The sequence below is a fragment of the Elephas maximus genome, chromosome 20 (assembly GCF_024166365.1).
Source record: "Elephas maximus indicus isolate mEleMax1 chromosome 20, mEleMax1 primary haplotype, whole genome shotgun sequence".
Taxonomy (NCBI): domain Eukaryota; kingdom Metazoa; phylum Chordata; class Mammalia; order Proboscidea; family Elephantidae; genus Elephas; species Elephas maximus.
The window spans coordinates 38,093,315-38,106,268 of record NC_064838.1 but is presented as its reverse complement, the minus strand read 5'-3'; the positions used below and the strand labels follow the sequence as shown (position 1 = coordinate 38,106,268).

General features: G+C 44.0%; 1 protein-coding gene across 5 annotated transcripts in view; it reads right to left on the bottom strand.

Annotated features, from left to right (window-relative positions):
- IFT122 (intraflagellar transport 122) overlaps positions 1-12,954 on the bottom strand; it is a 69,566-nt gene that overhangs the window by 47,178 nt on the left and 9,434 nt on the right. For 4 of the 5 annotated variants that reach the window (XM_049862415.1, XM_049862417.1, XM_049862418.1 and 1 more), the window contains exons 3-6: positions 12,022-12,106; positions 6,033-6,111; positions 4,602-4,678; positions 660-726 (exon numbers count right to left, since the gene is read on the bottom strand). In XM_049862415.1, coding sequence (XP_049718372.1) covers positions 660-726; positions 4,602-4,678; positions 6,033-6,111; positions 12,022-12,106 — 308 coding nt within the window. Of the gene's footprint in view, positions 1-659; positions 727-4,601; positions 4,679-6,032; positions 6,112-12,021; positions 12,107-12,954 lie in introns of those variants that run through there. The other variant, XM_049862420.1, reaches the window with a different exon arrangement.

Sequence of the window (12,954 nt, the reverse complement as noted above, 5' to 3'; positions counted from 1 at the left end):
GTCTTCATGTATTCCCAGCTCCTAGGACAGGACTTGACATGCAGTATGAGCTCTATAGATGTTTTTGAATGAAAGAAAGGCTATACTCGGAAGCTGAACAGCAATCATGGCTAAGGTTTACGGAGTGCCCACTCTATGCCAGGCGCTGTGCTGCAGGCTTTATACTCACTGGTTTGTGTGCATTTCAGAGCAACCCTGCCAAGTCGGTATTTTTATCCCCATCTGTCAGATAAGAGGAGCTGAAGGCTCCAGTTCAGAGAAATTGGGTAACTTACTCAAGGTCACAGAGCTTGTCAGTGGCAGAATCTTTATTCTAAACCAGGTCTAGCATCAAAGCCTAAGCTTTCTCCACCACACATGCTGCCTGGACAACTGTGCAGAGGACAGGCAGCCTCACGTTTCCAGAGAGCCTCCACTGAGTACACTGAATGTTGAGGACACCTGATGCTAGACAGGAGCAAGAAGGGAACTTGTAGTTTTCTTCTGCTTGATGATTAAGGCACAGGTCTTTCCAATGAAGGAGACAAAAGAGGAACACAGAGGTCCAGACCCACTAGTTAACACATGGCCTTCTCTGCTGTGTGAAATAATTGGGTTGTGAGAGTTTCTTCGGAAGAAGAGGGAGCATAAAGCCTACCTTCAGAACCATCTCAACTTACCTGCAGCAGGTGATCCTGCTGCTTGATTTGTGCTTGGAGACAGACTTCTGTTCAGGAGACCACAAGCCTTCAACACAAAACAATAACAGACATTGGTAGGAATAGTACTCAGTAATAAAAAGGAACAAACTATTGATATATCAAACAACTTAGATGGATCTCCATGGCATTTTGCTGAGTGAAAAAAAAAACCTCAAAAGGTTATATACTGTATGATTCCATTTATATACCATCCTCCAAAGACAAAATTACAGAGCTAGAGAACAAACCTGTGGTTACCAGGGGCTTGGGGTAATAGGGGTTAAGGGGGTGGGTGTGACTGTAAAGGGGTATCTTTGTGGTGATGGGGGTAGTTCTGTACTGTGATAGTCATGTACACATGCGCTAAAATGATACAGACCTACACACACATGGTGCCGATCCTAGTTTCCTGGCTGTAATACTGTACAGTTGTTACATAAGATGCCACCACTGGGGGAGGCTGGATGAACGGTAACTAAGATTTCTCAGTAATAGCTTTGCAATTTACCGTGAATCTATAACTATTTTTTTGTAAACAGTGAATTTCTAACTTTTTAAATAAATGTTTTTGTTAATTAAATAATTAGTATACAAATAATTTTTTAATGTCAAGATTTCAGGGGTTTAACTCTCAAAGAAATGACAACTTCACTGTTCATTGCACCCCGTTTACAACTTAATATTCGAAGCAATGACTGATGCTTTCTGAAAATCCAGGTTCCTTTCCCAGGCCTCAGCATGGCACATGACCCTGCCTGAGCGGGGCCCTGTCCATGGTTCACTGGTCACCTGAGGCTAGGTCCCTCCTGCCCCTAGATGCTTCTAGCTCAGTGCCCCACAACAACAGGTGTATGTCCAGACAACATAAGCAAATTCTATGCTTTTGCCTGAGCCAGCACAGAAGGTCAACCTAGTGTAAAAATATATTTACATGGCAAATTCCAACAGCAAACAAATTATCTTTCTCTTTCCCTGGTCCAGAATGTCTCCCCAAACATTTTAACCTGTGCACATATTATCTCTGCTCCACTGAGCCTGCCAGAGCTTCCAGCCACAGGAGACTCTTCCCTTGGGCCTTCCCTTCATGGCGCTCACCAGAACAGATCTGGGTGCAAGCACACGGCCTGGGTTCAAAACCCGGCTCCACGAATTTGACCTCTGGCACATCACTGAACTGCTGTAGACCCCAGTTCTTTTTCATCGGTAGAATGGGAATAAGAGTAACACCGAACCTCAGGGGCTGGCATAGAGTTCAAACAGGAACTCATTTTTAACTGTTAGTACAGTGCTGATCACTTCACATTCAACAAATATTACTATTAATATTATATTTTTTATTCTGCCAGGGTGCCCACCACCACCCAGACTACAAGCTGCTTGAGGGCAAGGATTCTATCTTCTCTTCTTAATCTCCAAAGTAAGCACATTGATCAATGCCTCACATGGAGAAAATGCTAAATTTTGTTTTAATGAATGACAGTCCCTTCCCCATTTACGTGTACAATGTGCTTTCAATTACATTCTCCCTTAAACTTGGAACTGTATCTGTGAGGTTGACTGGGTGGGTAATAGGACTTGCTCTAGAACGTCAAGCAGCTAAAGCAAAAGGAAGAATTGATGAAGTAAAAGAACTGAACAGAAGATTTCAAAGGGCGTCTCGAGAAGACAAAGTGAAGTATTATAATGACATCTGCAAAGAGCTGGAGATGGAAAACCAAAAGGGAAGAACACGCTCGGCGTTTCTCAAGCTGAAAGAACTGAAGAAAAAATTCAAGCCTCGAGTTGCAATAGTGAAGGATTCTATGGGGAAAATATTAAACAACGCAGGAAGCATCAAAAGAAGATGGAAGGAATACACAGAGTCATTATACCAAAAAGAATTAGTTGATGTTCAACCATTTCAAGAGGTGGCATGTGATCAGGAACCGATGGTAATGAAGGAAGAAGTCCAACCTGCTCTGAAGGCACTGGTGAAAAACAAGGCTTCAGGAATTGATGGAATATCAATTGAGATGCTTCAACAAACAGATGCAGTGCTGGAGGTGCTCACTTGTCTATGCCAAGAAATATGGAAGACAGCTTCCTGGCCAACTGACTGGAAGAGATCCATATTTATGCCTATTCCCAAGAAAGGTGATCCAACCGAACATGGAAATTATAGAACAATATCATTAATATCACACGCAAGCAAAATTTTGCTGAAGATCATTCAAAAACGGCTGTAGCAGTATATCAACAAGGAGTTCCAGAAATTCAGGCCGGTTTCAGAACCAAGGATATCATTGCTGATGTCAGATGGATCCTGGCTGAAAGCAGAGAACACCAGAAGGATGTTTACCTTTATTGACTATGCAAAGGCATTCAACTGTGTGGATCATAACAAACTATGGATAACATCAGGATTGGAGGAAGACTCATTAACAACCTGCGTTATGCAGATGACACAACTTTGCTTGCTGAAAGTGAAGAGGACTTGAAGCACTTACTAATGAAGATCAAAGACCACAGCCTTCAGTATGGATTACACCTCAACATAAAGAAAACAAAAATCCTCACAACTGGACCAATAAGCAACATCATCATAAACGGAGAAAAGATTGAAGTAGTGAAGGATTTCATTTTACTTGGATCCACAATCAACAGCCATGGAAGCAGCAGTCAAGAAATCAAAAGATGCGTTGCATTGGGTAAATCTGCTACAAAGGACCTCTTTAAAGTGTTGAAGAGCGAAGATGTCACCTTGAAGACTGAGGTGCGCCTGACCCAAGCCATGGTATTTTCAATCACATCATGTGCATGTGAAAGCTGGACAATTAATAAGGAAGACGGAAGAAGAATTGACGCCTTTGAATTGTGGTGTTGGCGAAGAATACGGAATATACCATGGACTGCCAAAAGAAAGAACAAATCTGTCTTGGAGGAAGTACAGCCAGAATGCTCCTTAGAGGCAAGGATGGTGAGACTGCGTCTTACATACTTTGGACATGTTGTCAGGAGGGATCAGTCCCTGCAGAAGGACGTCATGCTTGGCAGAGTACAGGGTCAGCAGAAAAGAGGAAGACCCTCAATGAAGTGGATTGACACAGTGGCTGCAACAATGAGCTCAAGCATGGCAACAATTGTAAGGATGGCTCAGGACCTTTCGTTCTGTTGTGCATAGGGTCGCTATGAATCGGAACCGACTCGATGGCACGTAACAACAACAACAGATAAGGAAACTGAAGTAGAGAGAGGGCTGAGGTCTCTGGCTCCTTGTCTAATGGCCATTCCATTGTACCCTTCGATCTCTTAGCAAGACAGACAGAATTGATGGCACTGAAAATCCGAAGTGTGACCTTTAGTAGAGATGAGTGATAGCCATTCCCCACCATCACTCCCTCACTTGGTAAACTTTTTACTGAGCACTCCTCCATGCCAGCCCCACCCAGTGTGTGTGTGAGGCCAGGGTGAGCTCCTCAGGGTGTGCAGCCCCTCAGGGAGGATAGCTGCTGCTCATAAACAAGAAATGACAATACACTGCACGAAGGCCAGTTGAAACAGTGGAGAATTTCACACATACATGGCGGTGGGGGCACAGAGGTAGGGACAACTGAACTGTCCTTGCCTATGGGATTCAGGGAGGTTTCTCTGAAGCGGCAACACCTGTGCGGTGCCTGCAGCCTCCTGTCCTTCTTCCCACTCACCTTCCCCTGAGGCCCTCCCTGCTGTCTCCCACATTTCTTGCCAGACTCAACCTCATCATTCATGCTCTCGGTTTCTACACAGCTTAAAGAGTAACTGTCAGCCTCTCCCCAGACGTTGAAGGAAGAGAAGTAGCATTAATCCCTTTAGGACAAAACCACCACATTCAGCCTGGATGTCAGTATTTGTAGCCCAGATTTTCAGTTATTCCAAGACAAGACATCAGAAATCAGAACCTACCAAAGTCATTGGAGGAGCAGGATGCCAGTTGGTGGGTCACAGGGTTGTAGGAGACACATTGTATAGAATCACTGTGCCTGGGAAGTAAACAACTGTAGGTTATTACACACAAACCACAATAGCTTCAGTGGCTACAGCTGCAGATTTTAAGGATAAGCCCACAGCCTCTCTGATTACACACCACAGTGCTTCTGCAAGTAACCCACCAAAAGCTCAGGGTGTAACTCTTCTCCTTGTGGATTGCCCCTCACCCCACTTTTCGTTTCTCGAAATATTACCCACCATTCTGGCCTAGCTAAACGCCACCTCCCCCAGGACTATCTGCTGGACACTTCGGGCTTACGATCTGATGAGATAATGATGTAAAGCACTAGAATCATGCCAGGAGCACAGTAAGTGCTTTATTAATGGGGTTCCTCTCACTGCTTTGTGGAGGATTGGAAATACCGGAGCAGAGCAATGAAAACATTACAGGCCAAGATCTGGAAACAGGGCAAATATTTACACAACAATGAAAACGGAGTGAGAGTCACGCACCACGCGTGGCATCTGGGCCCCAGTTTCATTCTTTCATTTGTTCATTTGTTCATTCATTCGTTCAAACATTGCCTGCTGATAACCAGCACTGTGCTAGCACGAGGGACACAATGATTAGCGAAAGCAGACGCAGTCTCTGCCTGCATGGAGCTTACTGGCTGCTGGGAGGCATCAGTCAATGACGAAAGCAAACGTGAAACCACAACTGTGAAAAACACCAGGAAGGAGACCTGGCCTAGTCTACAGGGGCAGGAAAGGCTCCCTGAAGAAGTAGCATCTGAGCCTGAGATCTGCAGGGTGAGTGGGGTCAACTAGGTGGAGGGATGAGGAAATAACCAGAGCTGTGAAATGGTTCCAATTTGAGCCCTACTGAGAATTTGCATTTCTAATAAGTTTCCAGGAAGTTACATATAAGAATCGCCTGGGAATCTTGTTAAAATTTAGATTCTGATTCAGTACATCTGGGGATGGAATGCAAATTCTCAGCAGGGGTTTGAACTGGACAAACCAAACCAGTTCCTCCTACCTGGTGCACAGCTGACCCTGTGTTTCCAGCTTTTGACACTGAGTGGAGGTGAGGCCATTCCCTAAGATGGGGACACTGGAAGAGGTCCAGGTTGGGGCTGGGAGTGGAATCTGCAATGTCAGATTAACTGAGATGAACTCTACGACACACCAAGCCCAGTGCTGGCCATGGCAGTAAGTGCTCAAGAAATGTTCATTTGCTTATTACCCAGCTTCCCTATAACCACTACACACACCCATAAATTAATTCCAAGTTCAATTTCAGAGAAAAAAGTTCCTCCTTCCATCTTTTCTAAGGGGCTTTTGCTTCAGTCACTCAAAAAGATAAGGGTCAAACTAAAAACACTATAAACCAAACCGGAAACTTACGTGTACTTCAGAATGCCTTCCAATTTGGATGTCCAGATAATAACACTTTTGTCAGCTGATCCAGACGCAAAGCGCTTGCCTAAAAATGTTTTCAAAAAGCAGCTTTTCATGTTTGTTTTAAACCAGCATTTCCCAAAGAGTACTTCTTAGAAAATTAGTTCTTTAAGGGACCTGTAAGTGTCAGCTTCTTCTCTACTTCTTACCAATAGTGGGAGGCAGTACTTTGGAGGCAGTTCAAATTTGGGTTCAAATCCTGCTCTGTCAGGCACCAAATAAGCAAAGATATATGAGGGCCAACTACATGCTAGGTGTTATGTTCTGTGCAAAGGACAGAGTCATGATTAAAACACATATGATCCCTACCTTCATGGAGTTTGGTCTAGTAGAAAAAGTAGGCATTAAAAAAATCCAACACAAATACAATGTGGTAAGAAAATACGTGAGTCCTATGAAAGCAAATAATGGGAGTCCCTGGGTAGTATAAACAGTTAATGCACTCAGCTGCTAACCAAAAGGCTGGAGGTTCAAGAGCTACCAGAGGCACCTCGGAAGAATGGCCTGGCCATTTACTTTGTAAAAACCAGCCATCAAAAACTATATGGCGCACAGTTCTACTCTGACACACATGGAGTCACCCTGAGTCATCAATGACTTGATGGCAACTGGCAACTTAGATGAGGGCCTTGGTATGAGGAAGGCTTCTCTAAGGATGAGATCCTTCAGTTGAGACATAAAGGATGAGCAAAGCTTAGCTACGTGAAGAGAGAGCAGAAACACCCATTCACAGGGATGGAGCAGACACGCAAAGGCCCTGAGGCAGGAGAAAGCCCGGCATGTCTAAGGGGCAGAGAGGCAGCCAGTGTGGAACACCAAGGGCAGGGGGTGACGTGGGTGCAGGAAGGCCCTCTAGGGCCTCTGGGGCCACAGGAGACATCTTGCTTTTTATCCCAAAGCAATGGGAAGTCAAAGAAAGGCTTTAAACAGAAAGGTGACGGATCAGATTTGCATTTGTGCATTACTGAGGTTTTATGAAAGAATGGACTGGAGGGAGGCAACACAAGTAATTACTTATTAATTATATTGTTACATGTTTGCAAAGTACTCCAGAGAAGAGCTGGGTATAATGGCAGCAACAACAGGGAGCCTTTGCCTAATGTGGTAAGAGATGAGGACTAAGAGGTAAGCGTGGACCAGATACTTTATTTTTAGGGCAAGTAGAAATTAACCTTGGGTTAAGTCCCTGCTCTCTGAGCCTCAATATCTTCATCTGAAACAGAGAGGGATAATAATACCTTACTCAGAGGGTATTTGCAGGGATCAACAAATAGCTGTAAAGCACCTTTAACACTGGCTGAACTTATCATTATTTCTGTCACTTCTCTCTCATACTGGTGGGCAGCAGAGTGAGGTGATTAAGAGTATGGGCTCTGGGCTCACAGTCCCTGAGCTAGAATTCCCTGTGATGCCCTTCACCAGCTGCTATGACCCAAGCCAAGTTACTTAACATCTCTATGCATTTATTTCTTCACTTGAAAAAATGGATGCAATCATAGTACTCACCTCACAGTTGTTAACATTAAATGAGCACATATATATGCTTAGAACAATGCCTAGAATAGAATGCTAAAAAAAAAATTAGCTATTATTATTACTACTATTTCTTCACATTGTTTTTCTTGAACTATAAAACAATGTCTTTGTATCACGGTTGCTCATTAAATACTTATTAAACTTAAGGGGGAAATAAGCCACAAGCAGACATAAAGAGCAAAATGTAATTCAGTGTACCTCAATTTTCAGGTCTAAGGGAAATGGACCAGTTTAGAGGAATTAAAAGACTTCTTAATCATCACACAAGGGTCATGAGGAGGCAGAAATAACCAGGCTCTGCAGTCAGGGGACCTGGGTCAAGCCCAGCTCTGCTACCATCTTCCATAACCACTCTGAACTTCTTATCTGGGAGAAGAGGCAGTAAGCCCTCCCCTGCCTCTTGGGAGAATTGACTAAGACGTTCAATAAAGGACTCTGAAAAGGGCTATAAAATGGTGCTGATGGCGCGTCACACTCTGACATCCTTGTGAGCCTCAATGGTGTTGCAGGTGAGGGCTGAGTCCCTCCATGCTGCTCAACTCCAGTGACCCACCAGTCCTCTGTGCCCGCTGGCTTTGCACCAGGCCCTGGATTAGCCTATGTTCCACATAGGCTTCCAGGATGAAGCAGAAACATTCAGCTCTCCAGGCTCCCTCAAAGTAGGTCTCTCCATAACATTACTCTCAACCTGAACTCAGACACTCACGTAAAAAGTGTGACTGCCATGGAAAACGCACCTGCCTATCAGCCAAGAAATTAATGTCTTTGCCACTAACTTGCTACAAGACCTCAGCAAGTCACTTGACTTACCTAGGTTTTCATGTAGGCATAAAATGAAAACATTGGGCTAGATCAGACTAAAATTGTATGCTTAGAAATTGTGCGTATACATGAAGTATGTGCATTTCTCTAGAGAGGTACGTATAGTTTTCGTCAGATTTTCAATGAGGTCCATCATCCAAGAGAGGTTAAAAACCTGGAGCCTGAATGATCTCCAGGTTTCATTCAAACACCAAAACATTCTGCTTCTGTGCCTTCTCAGTAGTGGTATTAGAATGTTATCTCCAACCCAGCATCCATGTGACATATGGGAAAATTGAATCTCTCTCTGAGTCAGAGAGATTCAATAACCAGCTCAAAGTCACAGAGCTTTAGGTGTTGAGCTGAGGTTTGAACTCAGAGCTGTCTCATTCCAAAGCCCATGTTCTTCCCACTACTCCCACACGGTGGGGTAGCATGGATTTACTGTTAACTCTTGGTTTTTTGTTTTGTTTTGCGTTTGCTTTATCACTATAATTTTATTTTATGGTTTACTTTTTATTATGACAATATTCAAACATAAACAGAAGTAGAGAGACTATCCCATTCTTTTCCACAATTATCAACATGTGACTGGCTTGTTTCAGCTGTCCCTTCCTCTCTAACACACATGCACAATTTTGCCTCCTCCGCTGCATCGTTTTATACCAAATCAGGAGTATTATATCACCTCATAAATACGTATTTATCTCTGCGATTATATCTGTTTAACCACAATACCTTTATCGCACGTAAAAAAATATTATTATATATCCAGTTGGTATCATCATTAGTTTAAATTCTCCTCCATGTGAAGATTAGATTTTGATTTATGGTATCAGCTGTTTTGCAGAACGAGTAGAGGCTTTTACTTTTGAAATTGAGATATAAAAACAGTAGCCCTGTAACTGAAATAAAAAATTAAATATCATACTTTTGTGTAGTATTTTGGGCTAAGACTAAAAAAAGACCCACTGGAAATCACTGTATAAATAATGATGGTGGTTAACCTTAACTTGAATCGTTACATTTTCCCATTGCTCTTTTTTTTTTTTCTAGAACTTAATGAATACCATCTGACATACTCCTTGTTGGAAGAGAGGAGTCTGTTTTCAAAATTCCTGCTCCAGGTTCAGCAAGCTGGTGCTAACTAGGTGATGAGTTTGTGGGATCTCGGCTTGGCCTATGGGTTTAGGCCCCTCAAGACAGGCATCCAGTTTCTGGCCCAGTTATTCACTGCAGTTCCTTTTAGCAAGTGCTTAATGAGCACTTAAAGAACCAGCTGCCATCGAGTCAGCTCTGACTGTTGGTGACCCCACGTGTGTTAGAGCTGACTTGTGCTCCACAGGGTTTTCGACGGCTGATCTTCAGGAAGCAGGTCACCAGGCCTTTCTTCTTAGGGTTTACTGTTAATTCAGTCTCAACTTCATGTACCTACTCTCTGGCCACCACCTCCTCTCTTTTCTATTCCACCTGGCACCCCAACTGCAATACTCCTTCGATCCCACCAAGATTACAACTTCTCCACTGCCTCTCACCCTTGAGGTCCTCTGCCACCAAGTCGATTCCAACTAATAGCGACCTTATAGGACAGGGTAGAACTGCCCCATAGGGTTTCTAAGGCTGTAATCTTTACAGAAGCAGACTGCCACATCTTTCTCCTGCAACGCAGCTGGTGGGTTCAAACTGCTGTCCTTTTGCTTAGCCACTGAGCGCTTAACCACTGCACCAGCATGGCTCCTTCTCCTGTCATTACTCAGGAAATATTTCAGGGTCAACCTGTATGCTCCTTTGCACGCACCTTCTGCTTCCTTGCCCCCTTTCACTCTGTCCTGACATTTGCTTACAAAACCACCGCTCTGGTTAAATCCAATACTCTTCCTCCTCTGCCGTTGCATCTGTGGAGCTAAAAGTAGCTGAAGAAAATTACAGAATCACACCAACTGACCTTGCTTTAAATTCATGATCGTGAGCCCCCAGTGTGCCCCAGGACCCCAGAGATCTTACTATACGTCTCCAGCACAGCAATTTGACACTTTCTCCTCAACTCTCTAACACCTCCTTCCCTACTCTCACTCTCAGTTGACTATGTTGCTTACTACTTGACCAAAAAATTGAAGGAATTCAAAGAGAATTTCCATTAGCCTCCTACTACCACATCCACCCACCTACCAGCCTCTGCACTCCTGTCTTAGCTAGGAGCATGCCCTCCTACCATCCTCCTAGCTAAAGCGAATCCCTCCATTCATGCCCTAGATCCCATTGCCTCTTGCCTACTCAAGGACTCTGTTTCAGCAATTTTCTCCTCTTTCTCCTGCATCGTCAACTTTTCTCAAATTCAGCATGTCCATAACTGAACTCATCTGCCGGTGTAAGCCTCTTCTCTACCTGCAGTCATCCCCATCTCAGCTGAGGGCAGCTCCTTCCAGTCGCTCACCAAAAATCTTGAGGTCATTCTTGACCCCTCTTTCTTCATACACCATATTCAATCTGTCAGGAAATCCTATTGGCTCACCTTCAAAACATATCCAGGATCTAACCACTTTTCAGCACATCCTCCGCCCCACAGAGGTAGCAGCCACCATCGCCTCTTGGCTGGATGATGGCCTCCCTGACCCAACCCTCAACCCCTTGCAGGCTACTTCCAATATAGCAGGTAAAAACCAAAAAAAAAAAAAAAAAACCCATTGCCATCGAGTCAATTCTGATTCATAGTGATCCTATAGGACAGAAGAGAACTGCCCCACAGGGTTTCCAAGGAGCAGGTGGTGGATTCGAACTGCCAACCTTTTGGTCAGCGACCAAATGCCTAACCACAGCACCACCGGAGCTCCATAGCAGCTAGAAGGATCCTTTTAAAATGTAAGGCAGAGCAGATGCCTCTTCTGCTCAGAGCTCTTTGGAGGGTCCCCATTTTCACTGAAATCAAAGCCAAAGAAAGTCCTGACAACAGTCCACATGACCTGTCCCCCCTACCCCCCATTACTTCTCAAGGCTCATTTTCCTCTCTCTCTGTTGGGTCTCTTTGGTCTCTTGGTAGGTACACTCCTACCTGAGAGCTTCTAGAGTGAGGAGCTCTCCTGCCCCAGGTGCCCACTGCCAGGACTTCACTGTCTCACTGCCTTCGAATCCTCGCTCACCTGTCACTGTGTCAACAAGCCTACCCTCACTACCCTATTCAGGACTGCATCCCACCCCCAGCCCACCTGGTACTCTCAATCCCTTTACGCTGCCCTACTTTTTCTTCTTCCATAACATTTATCACTTTCCAGCATAATTTACTTCTTTACAGTGTTTATTATATATCGTCCTCATTCCCTCCTCCCTCCCTCCATCACACACACATAGAATATAAGCTCCGTAGGGCATGGGCCTTTGTCTATTTTGTTCTCTAAAGGAGCTCCAGTGCTTAGAACAGTGCCTGGGACACAGACGGCCCTCAATAAATACCTGTTGAGTGGAATTACTGAATTGAAGTCTAAGCCATTTGAGTACTTTTTGAACTTGTAAATTGTATTTTTGCTTACTAGAAATAATTAGAGAGTGGCTAAGAAGAAATATGAAGCCATTACAGAGACTGGAAACCCAAGCAGTCTCTTACCATCCTTTGCATATGCCACACAGTACACGGTGTCTTTGTGTGCCTTTAGAGGCTGAAGTAAGGTGCCATCAGAGGTGTCATAAACCTGGCAAAAAGAGGCAAAAAAAGTACAGATAATCCGTTTGGCATCCATTAGTCAGATTTCCTGCAGGATTGCTGCTTCTATTTTTGTTTTTCTAACACAACATTTGTCAACATTCTACGTTTGTCTCAAATAGAAACTGCAATGAGAATCCAGAAAGAATGTGGCTTAAAGTTCGGTAATCCAAGAAGTGGCAGTCCCAATTCTATGCACCATGGCCAGGAGTGAGCCCACAATCCTTGAGAAACAAAAGGTCAATTGCTCTGTGCAACTTCTCCACAGCAGCACTCATTCTTATGTATGAATGTGCATATATGACCACCCAAGGCCAGTCCTCCCAAATAAGGCCAGTATATAAAGGGAGCCAGCTAGCCCTACCCTCTAATATCAGCACCACAGAGACGTTTCCTATTTGCTGCCAAGAATTTGAAAGTCACAGATCTGGGCTGTGGGTTTACAAATAGGAGGGAGTTATAAAATCCAGCTGTAAATGTGGATTTAGGATATTGTGTAACATCTATAAGTATGTGGAGATTGAAAAATCACACCATCTGAGAAATCAAGGAGAAACCCTCCAAAACAGAGTGCTGGAGATGGTGACCTATAAAGAAAAACTAAAAGGATGTGGACTGTTTACCCTGGAGAGAAGAAGTCTGCAGAACAACTTAACAGTGGTTTTGAAATTATGTAGTTACCATACAGAGGATGGAGGTTAGTCAGGCTGCACATCTAGAGACAACAGCGAGAGGAAGTGGACTTACGCAGGAGGAAGGAGAGAGTACAAGAAGGTTTTTAGGTCAAACGCAAAGAGCTCCCTGAAATTTACTTTTATACACTAGAATAGGTTCCAG